At 33.4% G+C, this 14,884-nt stretch overlaps 1 protein-coding gene across 1 annotated transcript; it reads right to left on the bottom strand.

Moving 5' to 3' along the window:
- Positions 1-483: 483 nt before the first annotated feature.
- Positions 484-5,408, bottom strand: LOC149541051 (GDSL esterase/lipase At5g22810-like). The gene is made up of 5 exons (XM_089799790.1): positions 5,054-5,408; positions 3,894-4,024; positions 3,552-3,788; positions 2,008-2,263; positions 484-970 (listed from the first exon to the last, which is right to left on the bottom strand). The coding sequence occupies exons 1-5, from the start codon at positions 5,316-5,318 to the stop codon at positions 777-779; spliced, it is 1,083 nt and encodes a 360-aa protein (XP_089655916.1). The 5' UTR covers positions 5,319-5,408; the 3' UTR covers positions 484-776.
- Between the last annotated feature and the right edge of the window lie 9,476 nt (positions 5,409-14,884).

Below are 14,884 nucleotides of genomic sequence, written 5' to 3'. Positions count from 1 at the left end.
CAGCCGTTAGTGCATGCAATTATTTTTCCAACAATACTTACAAAATCATTATGTCACGACCCAAAAGTAACGAGGGAAGACAGTGCAAAATAAATTCGGGCTAAATATTGTACTACAGTTAATTTCTTGCATTTAATTTAAGTGGGGCACTTGAATTGCAGTTGTCTTTGAATCTCTCACATGACTCAATTTTCGTCAGCTTTTATTCAGTTTGTAGTTAACAGTTCAGAATATAGTTTTTACAAGACAAAAAATAAAAGAAATTAATTTCATTCATTCAAAGATGATTTAAAATGCAGATTTCAGACACGCTACGCTGCAGGGCGTTGAAGTCTTTTGCGAGTGGGGCCTGTTTTTTCTGCAGCACTGCATGCTACGTCTGATGTGCTGACTATATAAGGTGCTCTTTTCGATAGACTGAAGAATGTAAAGTTATCCGATGGAAAACAAAGAAAAAAACTCACATCTGTATCGTATGGCCTGTTAAATAATCTTTCATCAGCTATATATTAAATAATCTTTCATAACATGGCTAGTATTAATAATAATAACAATATCCCTAGAGGTGTTCAAGTGACACTCGGCTATACTGATTTTACAGAAGAGGTTTCTCCTGCAATGTTTTTCAACACTCTGCAGATAACTGAAAAACCCTCCAAACTCATCTTATAATGAGAGATTTTTAACATTAATGACTCATTCACTGCTATAGTCCTTGTAAAGCCATCGTGGCTAAAAAACCTATAGTACATAATACTCAAAACATAACATTCTATTTAGAAAATAAGGGAGATCCCCTGAAGAATAAGAGAACTGCTAAGCACTTCATTGGCAGCCTGAGAAGGATGGAAACTGTCCCAGAAAACATAAGAAGAAGCATTCGCACATGTTCCAATCGAGTTTTGATTGCAAAGAATTGCCGTTTCAATCGTTCCTGTGCCGCAACAAGCCCTTCTAGCCTCTGCAAACCCTGCAATTATTTGGGGGAGAAAACATTTATCAGAGAAGTGAAGCTTCTGCCATCCATATTAATCAGAAGAGCTTTAAAAGAAAACTTCAGACCAGAAACATTGATATAATTAAGTGAAGCTTCTGCCATCCATATTTAACCAGAAGAGCTCTCAAAGAAAACTTCAGGCCAGAACCATTGATATAATTAAGTGTCTAACCCAGGAATGATAGGTTCTCAATTGGGAAAATCTTTACCACTGAATTTCTGATTAGCAAAATTGTGACCAGAAACCCTCTCTTCCCCCACATTCACCTCATTTTCTGAGAAAAAACTATTGAGTGAAATGGGCATTGCGTTGAGAACTTTACCACAATTTCCAATGAGTAAGATCTAGTTACCAACTACTGAGTAAAGTGGGTGATGAATTGGGAATCATTGACACAATCTTTATGTTTTTTCCTCGTGACCAAAATTGTGATCAGAAACTCTAGTAAGAAACTAATGATCTATTATCTTATGAGAGAATGCTAGGACTGGAAAAGTAATATTGGACAAATGGAAAGAATATAAGAATGGATTTCACTTTTTCATTCTTGCATTCTGTCATTCTGATGATGGATCAAAGAAGGTGATCTGAAAGATTAATTGCTAAAAAATATACATATAATCAAATCCATAAACAAAAATTTACATTTCAAATAGATTGTAGAAATCTAATGAGATTAATAAGAATCTTTACCACAAACTTTTCCAGATGACCAAAATTGTGGTCATAGACTTCTCTCACCATTTTTCCTTGAGAAACTAATGAGTAGAATGGGTACTGAGCAAGACGAGTGAAATGGGCTTGAATTGGGAATCTCTATCACAAAATTTCTAATGAGCAAAACTGTGGCCAGAAACCCCCCCCCTTAAAAAACTAATTGGGCAAATTTGTTTTGATTTCACGAGTATTGAGCTGGAAAAACCCTCTCTCATCACATTCACATCATTTGTTAGCAAAATTTAGTGAAAAATTAACGACTGAAATGGGAAATTGAAATAGGAATGTTTACCATTGTCTGAAGGGTGCTTGACGATGTCCAACAAAGCAGTGTAGATGTCAAACACAGCAATTTTGAGGCCTGGCAGCTTGGATCCTAATCTCTTGACTGTAGTGTTGAGCTTGCTGTTGTAGAGCAGAGCATCCTGGTTCAGTCGGGCAACACAGTCGTTACTGCCGTGCCCGAAGAGTGTGATGGCAGCTGGCAGACATCCCATTGGTGGAAGAGATGTTATTCCAATTCTTCTGGCCCCTGATTTATACAGAGTCTGCTCCAAGCAAAGAAACCCAATAAAAAAAAAATGAACAAACGTATTGAGTCACTCTGATCTTCTGTTTAAAGAATTAGAATCATATACAATTTGCAGTGAACTGTGAATTTCAAATGAACCCAGTGATATTCTATATAGAACAAGCATGGCTTCCATTAGATCCCCATATCCAAAATATTGGATTCATTCTCTAGTGATTTGATTCCAATATTAGTTCATGTGAAAACATTACATTCTAATATATGATATTCTATTGCCGTGAAGACTATTGGGATATTTGATCGCGACCACTGGTGTCTGGCCTCCTTAAGTAAGAGAGTATTGGTGCATATACATGGTGAGGAAAAAAAAAATTTGGATTATTTTTTAGCTCCACTTCCATGATTCATGAATATTCCAACAGCTGAATCATTAGCTTTAAGCTTTCTTCTTAATTAAAGAATTATACCAAAAATACTGACAAAATCTAACTTTCAATTTACAAAGTCTGAACACCTATTAAGTCTATTTCCTATCAAAATTTAACTGACAGTAGTTTGTGATATTGCTTTCAGGATTTAACTGTATGATTTTGAGGCAAACTCATTAAAAGTAATTTATTTTTTAATACATATATCATATTAATTTCATTAGTTCTCTCATATTCATGATATTCACAAGAATAAATTTCTACAACTTTCTTAAATGCCACTCATAATGGTAATACCAACTCCCTTGCAATATTTATATACTGATTCAAGTACTTTTAAATTTTCAATTTTCAATTTTCAAATATCAATTGTCATTAATGCATATTTCATGTTGAAGCATTAATGGTATTCACAAGGATGAACTATCAAGACTTTCCTAAGGTCATAACAGTACAGTAGACTCGGACTCTGACTCTGACTCTGACTCAGCTAATCCCTCCCCTTCAAGTTGGTATCACATAAACGGAAAAGAGCCTGAAAGCTAATTTTAGAACAAAATAACAGAAACGCTAATATTCCAATTAATACAAACATTATTTCAAGACAAAAGCCTCTGCAGAATGGGATCAATTATTTCAAATGTATTTATGCATGTACTGTCTAGTTAAACATCAGAAAGTAGTTTGATTATATTAGCTAAATAATACTAAAAATGTAATATTTTTATTTTCGATTAATTAATAACAATGAGCAAAAGTGGAAGGTGAATGGACATTGAAGTGCTACCCAAAACTCACATGCCTCAAGGCTACTCAATTACTGGACTAATAAAAGCAACTCTAAAGACAAAAATGGAAATTTGGAATAAGGCTTGCCTGAACAAATCTTGAGACCATTGGCAGAATAAGAGCGTCTATGAACTGTGAAACGGTGTAAGTCTTGAGGAGAAGAGGACTAATGTAATAGTTTTGCACAAAATCGCTGGCACCAGAACTGAGGATGTAGAGAGCCTGTGACACAGTAGATGTCCCATTCTGCTGTCCCACTACGCCTGTTAGTTTGGATTTGTATTGATGGAAAAACTGCAACTGCTGTATTAAGGATATGGAATTCTGCAAGACAAAAAAATATATAATTTACCAAACACCCATTAAAATAACATTGCCTAACAACAAAATAAGCCACATGAAAGTACAAGATTGCAATAAGAATCATACGTAGAGCTTTGCTGTTTCATCATATATGCCAGATGCTCCTGAAGCAAAGTTGACGCCATTGATTATGTTTTTACCAGAGGCCTGCGGACTGAGATAGGCTGGTGGGAAGGATGTAAATCCCAATGTTTCAGCTGCAAATCAAAAGCAACTCAACTTTAATTTCAACAAAATTCAAAATTGAAATGAGTTTAATTCCATTTATTAGTTTCTACTACATTTACAAAATCGTCACAGCAGAACAGTAAAAATTAAGACAAACTTGGTGAATTTGTTGCTTCAGCCCTCACCCATAAACAAGGTGAGATGGAAGAACAAAAAAAGGGACAAAAAAAATCATAATAAAGAGCACTCAACTAAACTACATTTAAAGCTGCCCTAATGCCATTCTTTAATAACAAAGAGGAGTAAGAGTAAAGAAATGTAAGCACTTCAATATAAAAGAAAATGACACAGAAGTACTTCAAATTTTCATTTTTAAAGAAGAAAGACGTATCATATCCAACCCCACATTTTATACTTACAACGACTATCTTTAATGAGAAAACTATCCAAAATTGAGTACTCAAAAGCTTTTTAGCTTCCTAGACTAACAAACCAGTAGAAATGGTAAAGCAAATACAGTAAAACACAACTAAATTTTGCTACATTTTCATTTATCAATGGTGAAGATCAGTCATGGTAAAGTTAGATCAATTCATCTCACAAACTAGCCCTGCCTGTTCAAGGACAGACAGCCATTACATATGACTCTACCCTCAGTCAATATCATAGAAGATGTAAAACTTAAAAATTAGGGTATCCTCTCCAACTCAAAATTAAATAGAAGTAGTTAAAACTGAAGTACCAACAAAATCTAAAAGCTCTCTACCCAATAAACTTCAGAACAACTTCTAACATATAAGAAAAACTCAAGTACCCACAAAATCTAAAAGCTCTTCATGCGTAAATTTGAGAAACACTTCTAGTATCTCAAAACAAAACTCTCTAAACATTGAAATGTGACTAGCGACTACAAATCTTTCTAGACAATAAATTTAAACAACCACATCTTGGGAAAAAACTTTAATCAACGAAAAAAGACGAGAAAATCTATCACCCACAGCCTCTAAAACAATCATTATACACTTCCTTGGAGATGATCAGCCTTTCCTAGAACTTACAAACATAGTCCGTGGCCAATCTTCCATCACAGAAGCGGCCAGTTGGAACATGGGTGTCAAAATCTCTGCCATAAGGAGGGAAATCACTCTTAACTAGAGTGTAGAGATAGTTATTATTCCCCACATCCACGGTAGAATCTCCAAATATAAACAAGGCAGGCACAAGCTGAGCATCAACACTCGTAACCAGGCAAAGAACAATCATAAACAATGGGCTTAGCATGGGCCTAGACCTAAGAAGCTTTACTCCCATTGGCTTAGCCATTGATGGCTCAAATTAAGACCTCCCTACAATGGAGGATAGGAATCTCCAGTTATACTGAAGCAGCACTTGAAGTAATGCTGCACTGAGCTTGGATGGAGAAGCCACTTCGAAGCACTTATTATTAATGGCTGGCTGAGTTCCTTTATTGTGATGGCACAATATTTTAATGGCTAATAACTATCCAGCTAAGAAGGTGGCAGTAGGTATGAACACTTTCAATAGTGTTGGTGATCATCATAAAAGCCTTTGTGTAAGTGTTAGGCGTCTAAAATAATGAGCATGCAGTGTCCATGGATTGTACTTGGATATTGCACCACCTAGATTTTTCAATGGTTTATAATATTGGATCGTATGCTGTTATAAAGCACTTTCATGGGAGAGACATTAAACATGTTTGACTTGGCCGTTGTTGCTTTTGCCAAACATGTAGTGAGACTTAAATATGCGCTTTGTACGCTTGCTTCGTTTCTTAGATTGTTAGTATCTCTACTTGATGGTGTGCATAAAATAGTTAATGGTTTGCTAGGTTATGTCGATCTGACCAGGATGGATATTTACTCAGGGTTCGCTTTGAGTTGTCTTTGTCACTCCCTCGCTACAACTTTATGACATATGGGTATAAGGTTATTATCATTATCAATGTAATGTTTTTGATATGTAATGTTTATGACGTATGGGTATAAGGTTATTATCAATGTAATGTTGAACGAATGAATATATTTTAATAATGTTTAGAGATCGAGTAGTTTATATGGATTACAAAATAAAGATCAATATTATTTTCATGTTTTTTTGAAAAATATTAACTCTTCTTTTATGAATCTTATCAGAAAACTACGGGAAGAAACCTAGTAGCCGCCAAGGGGTCCAATGACCGATACAGTAACATTATAGATCTTCCTAAAAATTGCTTTTTAAAAAACTCTAAAAATGATAACAAATGTACTAATCTCTGATAATTGATCATTTTTTAACTTTCGTGGTTGTTGATTGGTCCATTTGTGCAAAAAGAACTATTGTTTCGGTACTATTCAGGGTCAACATAACAAGTTCTGGGAGAATGTTTTGAAATGGCACTTTTCAACCACTTTGCACTCGATGACTTCTATAGAGAGTTCTATAAATGCGGAAATGCCTAAACATTGGCTTTAAGCTCTTCAGTCACATGTGAAGGTACATTGAAAAAATCAGCAAATTTCGACATACATATTAGGAGTTCTAGGTGTGTGAAGTTAACCTAGGTGGCTACTAGGTCTCTTCCCCTAGTTGTGTTGTGCAGTCTTGTTTCATCAAAAAGTTGATGTAGATAGCCCTTCTTCAAATTGTCCTCATACTATGCATGGATGTCCTGATAGGAAGTGCACTAAAAAATAAAGTGTCATTTTGTTGAATTTGCATTTATTGCAAATTTTATTTAGTTTTAGGATTATTTTAATTACAAATTCAATAGGATTATGTGTTGATAAATCATAAATTTTTTAATTTGTTTTTAGTATTTATATGAATGAAAAAATATTTTTAAATATAAAATTTGTTAAATTTTTAAATATAGGTTATAATCAATGATTAAATGAGAAAAATGAGATCAAATTATGAATGATAGAGGTCGACACACACATTTTTGAATTTGTGTTCATTCTAGAGGCAACCTAGTTCACTACAAAGTGGAGCGACATAAGGGATGGAAAAGTATAGGCATCCACAACATTTGACTTAGTCTCAAAATTAGCATTTGTTGACAATTAAAATTGAAGGTTTAGCAATTAAATTATAGACTAGTATAGGGCTCAAATAGGCTTAAAATGATTTAGGAGAAAATGCACGAAAGGATTACAATTTAGTATTCTATGATAGGGTAGAGAAGAGGTTGTGATTGTTTTTGAAATGTCAAGAAAACATCAACCACCACATTAATGAAACATGGTTATTATCATTCTCCAAGTTGCAAGTACATGTAAATTGATATCTTTATTTATAGCAATTTTGCGGGGAGAGAATTTCACAAAAAGAACTTGTTAGCATGAAGGTTGACGGTATTCCTACTGAGGAGTATCCTAACAGTGTTGGAGACATGATTCAAATGTTGTGTGTTGCATTCATGATAGAGTTTTTCATTGATGTCAACATATTGGTTATTCTGTGAAGACTAGCAAAATAACAAGCAAAGTTTAGCTTAGGGCAGTTCGAGGATTGAAGATTAGCCTATGTGCAACTGGAATTATGTTATAAAGTATGTCTAGATGCTATAGTTAAGAGTACACATGAAAATATGGTAATTAGACATAAATTGTTTGGCAAGGATGAGTCTCATACTGTTGAGAAGAAAAAGTCCATATCTATGATTGGTGGATTGCAATATTTGATACAAACTCGACCAAATATAGCTAATGTTGTTGGAATTGTGGCAACATTATGCAGCAGTAAAGAGAATTTTCATATATTTGAAGGGTACACTTGATTATGGTTTATGGTATGACAGATCAAATGATTTTACTTTATATGCATACACTAATGTTGATTGGGCAGGAAGTGTAGATGATAGAAAAAGCACCAGTGGTAGAGCATTTTTCTTGAGAGGAAGATTGGTTTCTTGGCCAAGCAAGAAACAAGATTGTGTTTCATGGAGTATGACAAAAGAAGATTATGTGGCAGTAGAAAATAGTTCTAATTAGATTATTTGGATGAAACAAATGTTGAAAGATATTAGATTACAGAACCTATTATCATGCGTTTTGGTAACACAAGTCCAATGAGTATGTCAAAAAATCAAGTGTTACATTCAAAGACAAAGTATGTATCTATTAAGTATCACTTTTTGAGAGAAAAAGTTGCAGAGAAAGAGATTAGATTGGAGTATGTTAGCACAAAGGAGCAAATAGCAAGCATATTTACAAATCCTTTAGCAAAGGAGACATTTGAGTACTTGAGAGGTATGCTTGGGGTTATGCCCTAGCCTACTTTTGAGTAGTTGATGCAGAGATTGTAGCAGTCCAGTGGTAATAGAGCATTATTTTTTTTATCTAGATTGGATGCTTGATGCTTCCTCTATGGGGGATTATTTTTGTTTGAGTTGAGTCATGAAGGCTCTTGGTAACTGGTATTTAACTATGTCTTTGGACAATTGATCTTATTGTAGATCATACTTAGAGAATTAACATAATGATCTAATTTTGTCACTGATGTCAACGGGGGAGATTAACACATGAAAAATATCCTTTGATTGAAGATGCCTTATGGGGGAAAGTAATGCATGAAATATCTTTATGGTATGAGAGTAGCACGTGAAAAGATTCCTTGTATAAAGATTGATGAAGAAGATTTGAAAATATGTTGATGTATTGGGGAGATTAACACCTTCCTTATGCATGATGGTTATAGTACACAGATGGCATTCATGGACAACATGAATGGGGGAACAATTACAACAGAGATATTTGCTATTCACAAAACTTAGATGTTTTTCATCTATGTTGTGATAAATGCCAAAGAGGGAGATTGTTAGCATGAATGTTGATGTTATTCATATGGGGGAGTATCCTAGCAGTTTTGGAGACATGATTTAGAGGTTCTAAATTGAATTCATGACAAAGTTTATTATTCATGTCAACATACTAGTTATTCTGTGAAAACTACTAGAACAACAGACAAAGTTTAGCTTCACGTAGTTCGAGGATTGAATATCAACTTATGCGCACATGGGGATTATGTTATAGAGTATGTCTAGATGCTATAGTTAAAGAGCATGTATGGAAATATGAGGATTGGATAGTGTTATGATGGATTTGGTGAAGGTGGCATTCATATAGTGTTTCTAGAAAATGGATATTGTTGTTTGGATTATATCTCCTAACAGAGATGGAATCTAGTTGAGTGAGTTGAGACAAAGATTGAAGACATGTTGAATAGGCCATGGTTAATCAAGCACATCCAGATGATCAACAAGTGGAAATTTATGAAGACTATAAGACAAAAAAATTATTTGTAATTGTGAAAAGATGTAATGTTATAATGTAACGTGTAAATGTAACATCTTAAGTTGGTCTTATATTATTATCAAATAAATTGGGAAAGCACCAAGACTAACTCAATAAATTTTTTTAGGACTTGGTATAAAGGAAAGGTCATTTCCTTGTTGATAATCATCTAGTGTGGATTATATGATGTTATGTATTGTGTGATATTACATGCGAATATCTATTGGTTCAGAGAAGTAATTGGTGTAGTTGAGGCACAGTGAGCTTACAAGGAACTACATTTGGAAAAGAAGTTGATGTTGGATAGTTGTTGATGTACACTTGTATTATTTAGTGAGGATAGTATTGAAGTTGTTTGAACAATGGGTCCTTTTGTCCTTCTTTCAACTCCTAACAAGGACTCATATGCGTTGAATGTCATTCATATCAGAAACAATAGTTCACCAAGATAACTGAGGGGGGGGGGGGGGGGGGTGTAAATCAGTTATCCAATAATTAAAACATTTATCTTCCCTAACCAAACTTAACCATTCAACCAAAAACAACAACCATAATAAGATGCATATAGACAATTACACCACATATGTTAACCATGGAAACCTTTGATCAGAGGGAGAACCCTAGTGGGAATGATGCCCACAAGATGATGTACTAATATAAATATTCCTTGTTAGAGGATGGACCCTGTTAGGAGTTTATTGCAACATTTAGTACATGCAGCCCCTGCTAGGAGACTTTGAATCCCTGTTAGGAGATTCCAACCTTGTTAGGAGTTATGCCAACCCTATTAGGAGTTGGAGTACAATGTATACAAGAAGAGCCCACTACCCAAACATGCAATTTCAACTACAAGAAGAGCTCACTGCTCAAACATGCAATTTATTGTTATGTCCTTGTTTCCTTTGTTTTCTCAACCAAACCAAACATTGTCAAACCTTTTAGACCAGGTCATGAACCTCAAATCCAAATATCAAACCTTGGATCACACAATAAAACCTCGGCAATGAAGTTTCCTTCACTTCCACTCTACTCTGCTCAACTTACATTCCGCTCTTGTGTTGCTTACAAATTACTTCTTCATGTCATCCACATACATATCATGATAAAGGAAAATGTCCTTCCTTTATATTGAGTCCATAAAACAATTCTCTAAGTCGACTGTTAGACCTTCTCAATTATTCATTGCAGGACCACATTAAGAATACATTACACTTAGCGATAACATTAATCTTCTGCCTTGTAACTTGAATAAATTTTCATACACACAATATTATGATAAGCAAACATAGCCATGTCATCATCAACATGTCTTCTACACATCCTCAACTTTGATTCTCAGAATAACAATTCTGCTTATATATATATATATATAACAAGTTTACCAGAACATGCCTTTGTAAACTCTATCTCATAACAAAATAACAAACATCACCAAAACTTACATAACTTCTTCCAAACTTATAATTTCTTCATCTAACATTAATTGCATATATTAGATACTCAGATGTATCTCCCATAACCTCAGATAGTGAGAATACTGAACTAGTCATCCACACCAACTTGATCATTTCATTGTTCTTCTGTCAGATACCACAAAAAATTGCTATGTTGACATCAATGAAAAACTCAGTCATGAATGTAACATATCATCATAGTAACATATCTACAATACTCCCTCATAGGAATATCATCAACATTCATGCTTCCAACATTTCATTAACTCCTAACAGGGTCCATCCTTTCACAAGGAACATTTGTATTAGTATATCATCTCATGGATACCATCCCCACCAGGGTTTTCCCTTTGATCAAGGGTTTCCCTAGTTAACGAATCAGGTCTTATTATGTATGGTTATCTTTCTGTGGTTATTGCATCTACTATTTTCATATTTCATAATTAATAAGGATATTGAGAGTTGTTTTTGGGTGAAAGAATTCCACACAAAAAACTATCATGGTCAAAATTTCTATTAATGAAACTATTAGTTATGGTGAATAGTACAAAAATGTAGGAATTGCATAGTGTAGTTTCTAAATTGTATCCCCATATAATTTTGTATTTATTTGGGGCTCACATTGGTGGGTTTTCATTATGTTGTTGTTAAACCTCTTTTTCTAATCCTAGAAATTGAAGGAGAGTTGCATTGAAGTATTTCTTGTAAAGGGCATCACCTAGGAGGGTGTTAAAAGATGCACAATAGATGAAGGTCTTATGTTGGTTAGGGGTAAGGTGAGATGGTATGACTTCATCATGAAGGTAGGTGTTAATATCAAGATACTTGGGTGAATTAGGACCAACAATACATTCAACCATCATTTCAAATTCTAGCATGTCATAAGAAGGGACAATAGGATTCTCAAAAAGAAACTCACACTTATGACTATTCATAGGAATGACAATTAAGGACCCAATACTAGTCACTTTATTGACAAGTTCATTATTTTCTATGCAAATTTACTAGAATTAAATCTATGCAAAGCGTTGCCTCAAGTCTTCAACCATGGAATGGTATAGGAAAAACTTAAGTATCATCCTTTGTTTCGTACTCATCATTGACTTGTTTAATTAAAATATGAGAATTGACAACCAAACTAGTGATCTTCCATTTGATAGATAGGTGGATCCCTGTTACCAAAGCTTCATACTCTATAATATTATTTGTGCATTCAAAAGTCATCTTATAGGAATTTGGTATATATATACTCTCCTTGTGGTGTTAAAAATAATATAATTATCCTTGACTATTTTTACATGTATGATTTATCAAATTATAGTTTACATTATATGCTAGGGGTAGTAGTTATGATAGGGTCATTGAATAATTCTTCTTTTAAAAAATATGATCTCCTAAAATAAGGGATTTTGCTACTTGATTTTCAAAAAAAATTATTTTGATGGCTTTGTTGTCCATATACTTAATATCAAACCCAATAAGGATCATTTTCCATTCTTTCATGCGACTAGAGAGAGATTGCTTAAAGATGAGGTACTTGAGATTGTCAATTTCGGAAATGAGAATGGTCTTATGATTGATCATATAATGACAAAGTTTCTAGATGCAGATGACAATGAACAAACATTTTTGTTCTATAGGTGTATAATTCAACTCATAGCCAGCTAATGTTTTAATGATATAATCTATAGCTATTTCTTTTCCATTATCATCTACCTATGCCAAAAGTACTCCCTATGCAAAAATGGTGGAAAATATGTAACAAAGAAAAGTTCATCTTGGAATAGGTAGGATGAGTACTAGTTGTGAGGCTAGATATTTCTTCAGTTGATCAAAGGATATTTGGCATAGGCAATCTTGTTGAAACTTAATAACCTTTCAAAGGAGATGAGAAAAAGGATGACAAATATCTACACATCGAGTAATGAAGCAATGAATTGATTTGAATCTTATGTGAAAGCTACAAATTTTCTTCAGTATTCTTAGGAAGTGGAATTTTTGGGATAGCCTTGATTTTATAGGGGTCACGTCAATTCCTCTTTGTAATACATTGTGACCCAACAATTTCCTTAATGTGCCACTAAAGATGCACAACACTAGTTTGTCAAATATATTGGTAAGCAGTGGAATATATGATTCTCTTGTCTTGGATTTATCCAAAAGGTCACAAACATAGTCCTCCATAGATGTCATAGTATACAAATATCTAGGTATAAAGCATTAATTCCAAAGGGTTTTACCTGATAACAAAACAAACCCCATAGTGCTTTGTAAGCAATCTAATGTAGTCTTATGTGGAAATCTTGATCTAGTTTTATTTGAAGAACCCATCCATAAAAGAGAGCATTTCATGAGCAATCTCAATAAGGCTCATTGGAAAGAAATTAAATGGATATTAAGATATCTAAAAGGTAGTTTTGATTATGTGCTATGTTTTGGAGGTAATAATGTTTAGTTGCAAGGTTTCACTAATTTTGATCTTGCCAAATATTTAGATAAATGAAGGTCTACTACTAGTTATACCTTCATGTTTGTTGTGGTTTCTATTGGTTGGGATTCAAGGTTGCAACATTCTATTTCTCTTTCTTCAATTGAGGTTGAGTATCTGGCTCTTTTTGAAGGTACAAGGGAAATTATTCGCTTCAATAATTGTCTGGTGATTTGAAGTTTCAACAAAGAAACTATACTTTGTGTTGTAATAGTCACAGCACCATTTTTATGGCTCATAATCATTCATCTCATCTTCGCTCTAAGAACATTGGTGTACATGTTCACTTAGTTCATTATGCAGTCGAAGAAGGAAAATTGAAAGTTGCATAGATTGACACAAAGGTCAATCCGACAAATATCTTGACAAAGGTTGTGGCTAAAGAGAAGTTTGAATGTTCCAGGACTTCTCTTGGGCTTGTGAAGAAACTATTAAGAAAGGTATTGGATGATCAATTGCAACATTGGTTGACCTTTAGGTGGGAGATTGTTAATGTGAAGGCCAACAATCAAGATATGTTTTCCTCCAATTGGGTGTCTCTTTATTTAAGAGACTCTTTATTATGACTATGTTAATGAAATTTATAAATAGTTTGTTGTATCATTGTAACTAATTCATTTTATCACTACAATACTCTGCTCAATGTGGACATAGCCACAAGTTGTGGTGAACCATGATAAATTTGGTATTGCATTTATTTGTATTTTTCTCTTATCTAATTTTTTTACATCTGCTATTTGAACATTTTTGCAATTAAATCCTCTTCAAAAATAGCATAACATAATCATTTCATAATATAATATTTTTTAATTAAAATAATATAATAAATTTCAATTGAAATAATGAATAAAATATAATATCCTTTACTATACTTTATATGTATATTCTATAAGCTAGTTAAAATAAGAAGTAGATAGAAACATAGGATAAGAAGACAAGATAAAGCGATTAAGTGACAACTTAATAGAGAACTGAGACCACCCAAAATGAGGAGAATGAAAGATAGGAGAGTCCAAATCTATAAGAACTTCAAAAATAAATTTGAGACAAGAAACCATTCGAGCCTTGAAAAAACATAAATGGGGCTAATAATACTTTAAAAAAGACATTAACATAATAATTCATTCATGAAATTTGTCCACAAGTATTTCAAAACAAGGAGAAAAAAAGCCAAGAGAGTCCAAATCCACTAGAACCTAATAAAAGCTTGAGGCAAGAAAAGCTTCAAGCCTTGATCAAAATCAAAATGGGATCAATAATATTTTTTTGATAAAATAGACATAATAATTTGTTCATCCTAAGGTATTGATAAAATAAACCAGTAACACATAATTACATTAGAGAAATATTATTGCAAGTCAAACAACATTGCACCTTGTTTGAATTTTGTGTACTCTACATAATTCTAAAATTGTAGTTGATGCAAGAGCTCTAGATATAATTACTAGAATGTAATTGTGACCATGGAATCTCTCTCAATAATTATATTTGTAACTTTTACTTTGATAGATATTTTAGTGTAGCAATTATAATTTAGGAATTGTAATTAAGCATTAAAAAAGAGTAGTTGAACATTAGCACCAATATATATGACCTACAAATTTATTTTCTAAAACATATTATTACCATTTTATTCAAAAATACAATTGA

The sequence above is a fragment of the Cupressus sempervirens genome, chromosome 9 (genome assembly GCF_028749045.1).
Source record: "Cupressus sempervirens isolate cs-2001-9-10 chromosome 9, ASM2874904v1, whole genome shotgun sequence".
Lineage (NCBI taxonomy): Eukaryota > Viridiplantae > Streptophyta > Pinopsida > Cupressales > Cupressaceae > Cupressus > Cupressus sempervirens.
This window is presented reverse-complemented; position numbering and strand designations above follow the sequence as displayed.

What these genes read in the sequence shown, in the direction of transcription:
- LOC149541051 (XM_089799790.1), bottom strand. Translation starts at nt 5,318, where the DNA reads ATGGCTAAGCCAATGGGAGTAAAGCTTCTTAGGTCTAGGCCCATGCTA. An exon ending in ATTGGCCACGGACTATGTTT is followed by an intron (nt 4,025 to 5,053) that starts GTAAGTTCTAGG and finishes TTTGATTTGCAG; the next exon opens with CTGAAACATTGGGATTTACA. An exon ending in CAAGCACCCTTCAGACAATG is followed by an intron (nt 971 to 2,007) that starts GTAAACATTCCT and finishes AAATAATTGCAG; the next exon opens with GGTTTGCAGAGGCTAGAAGG.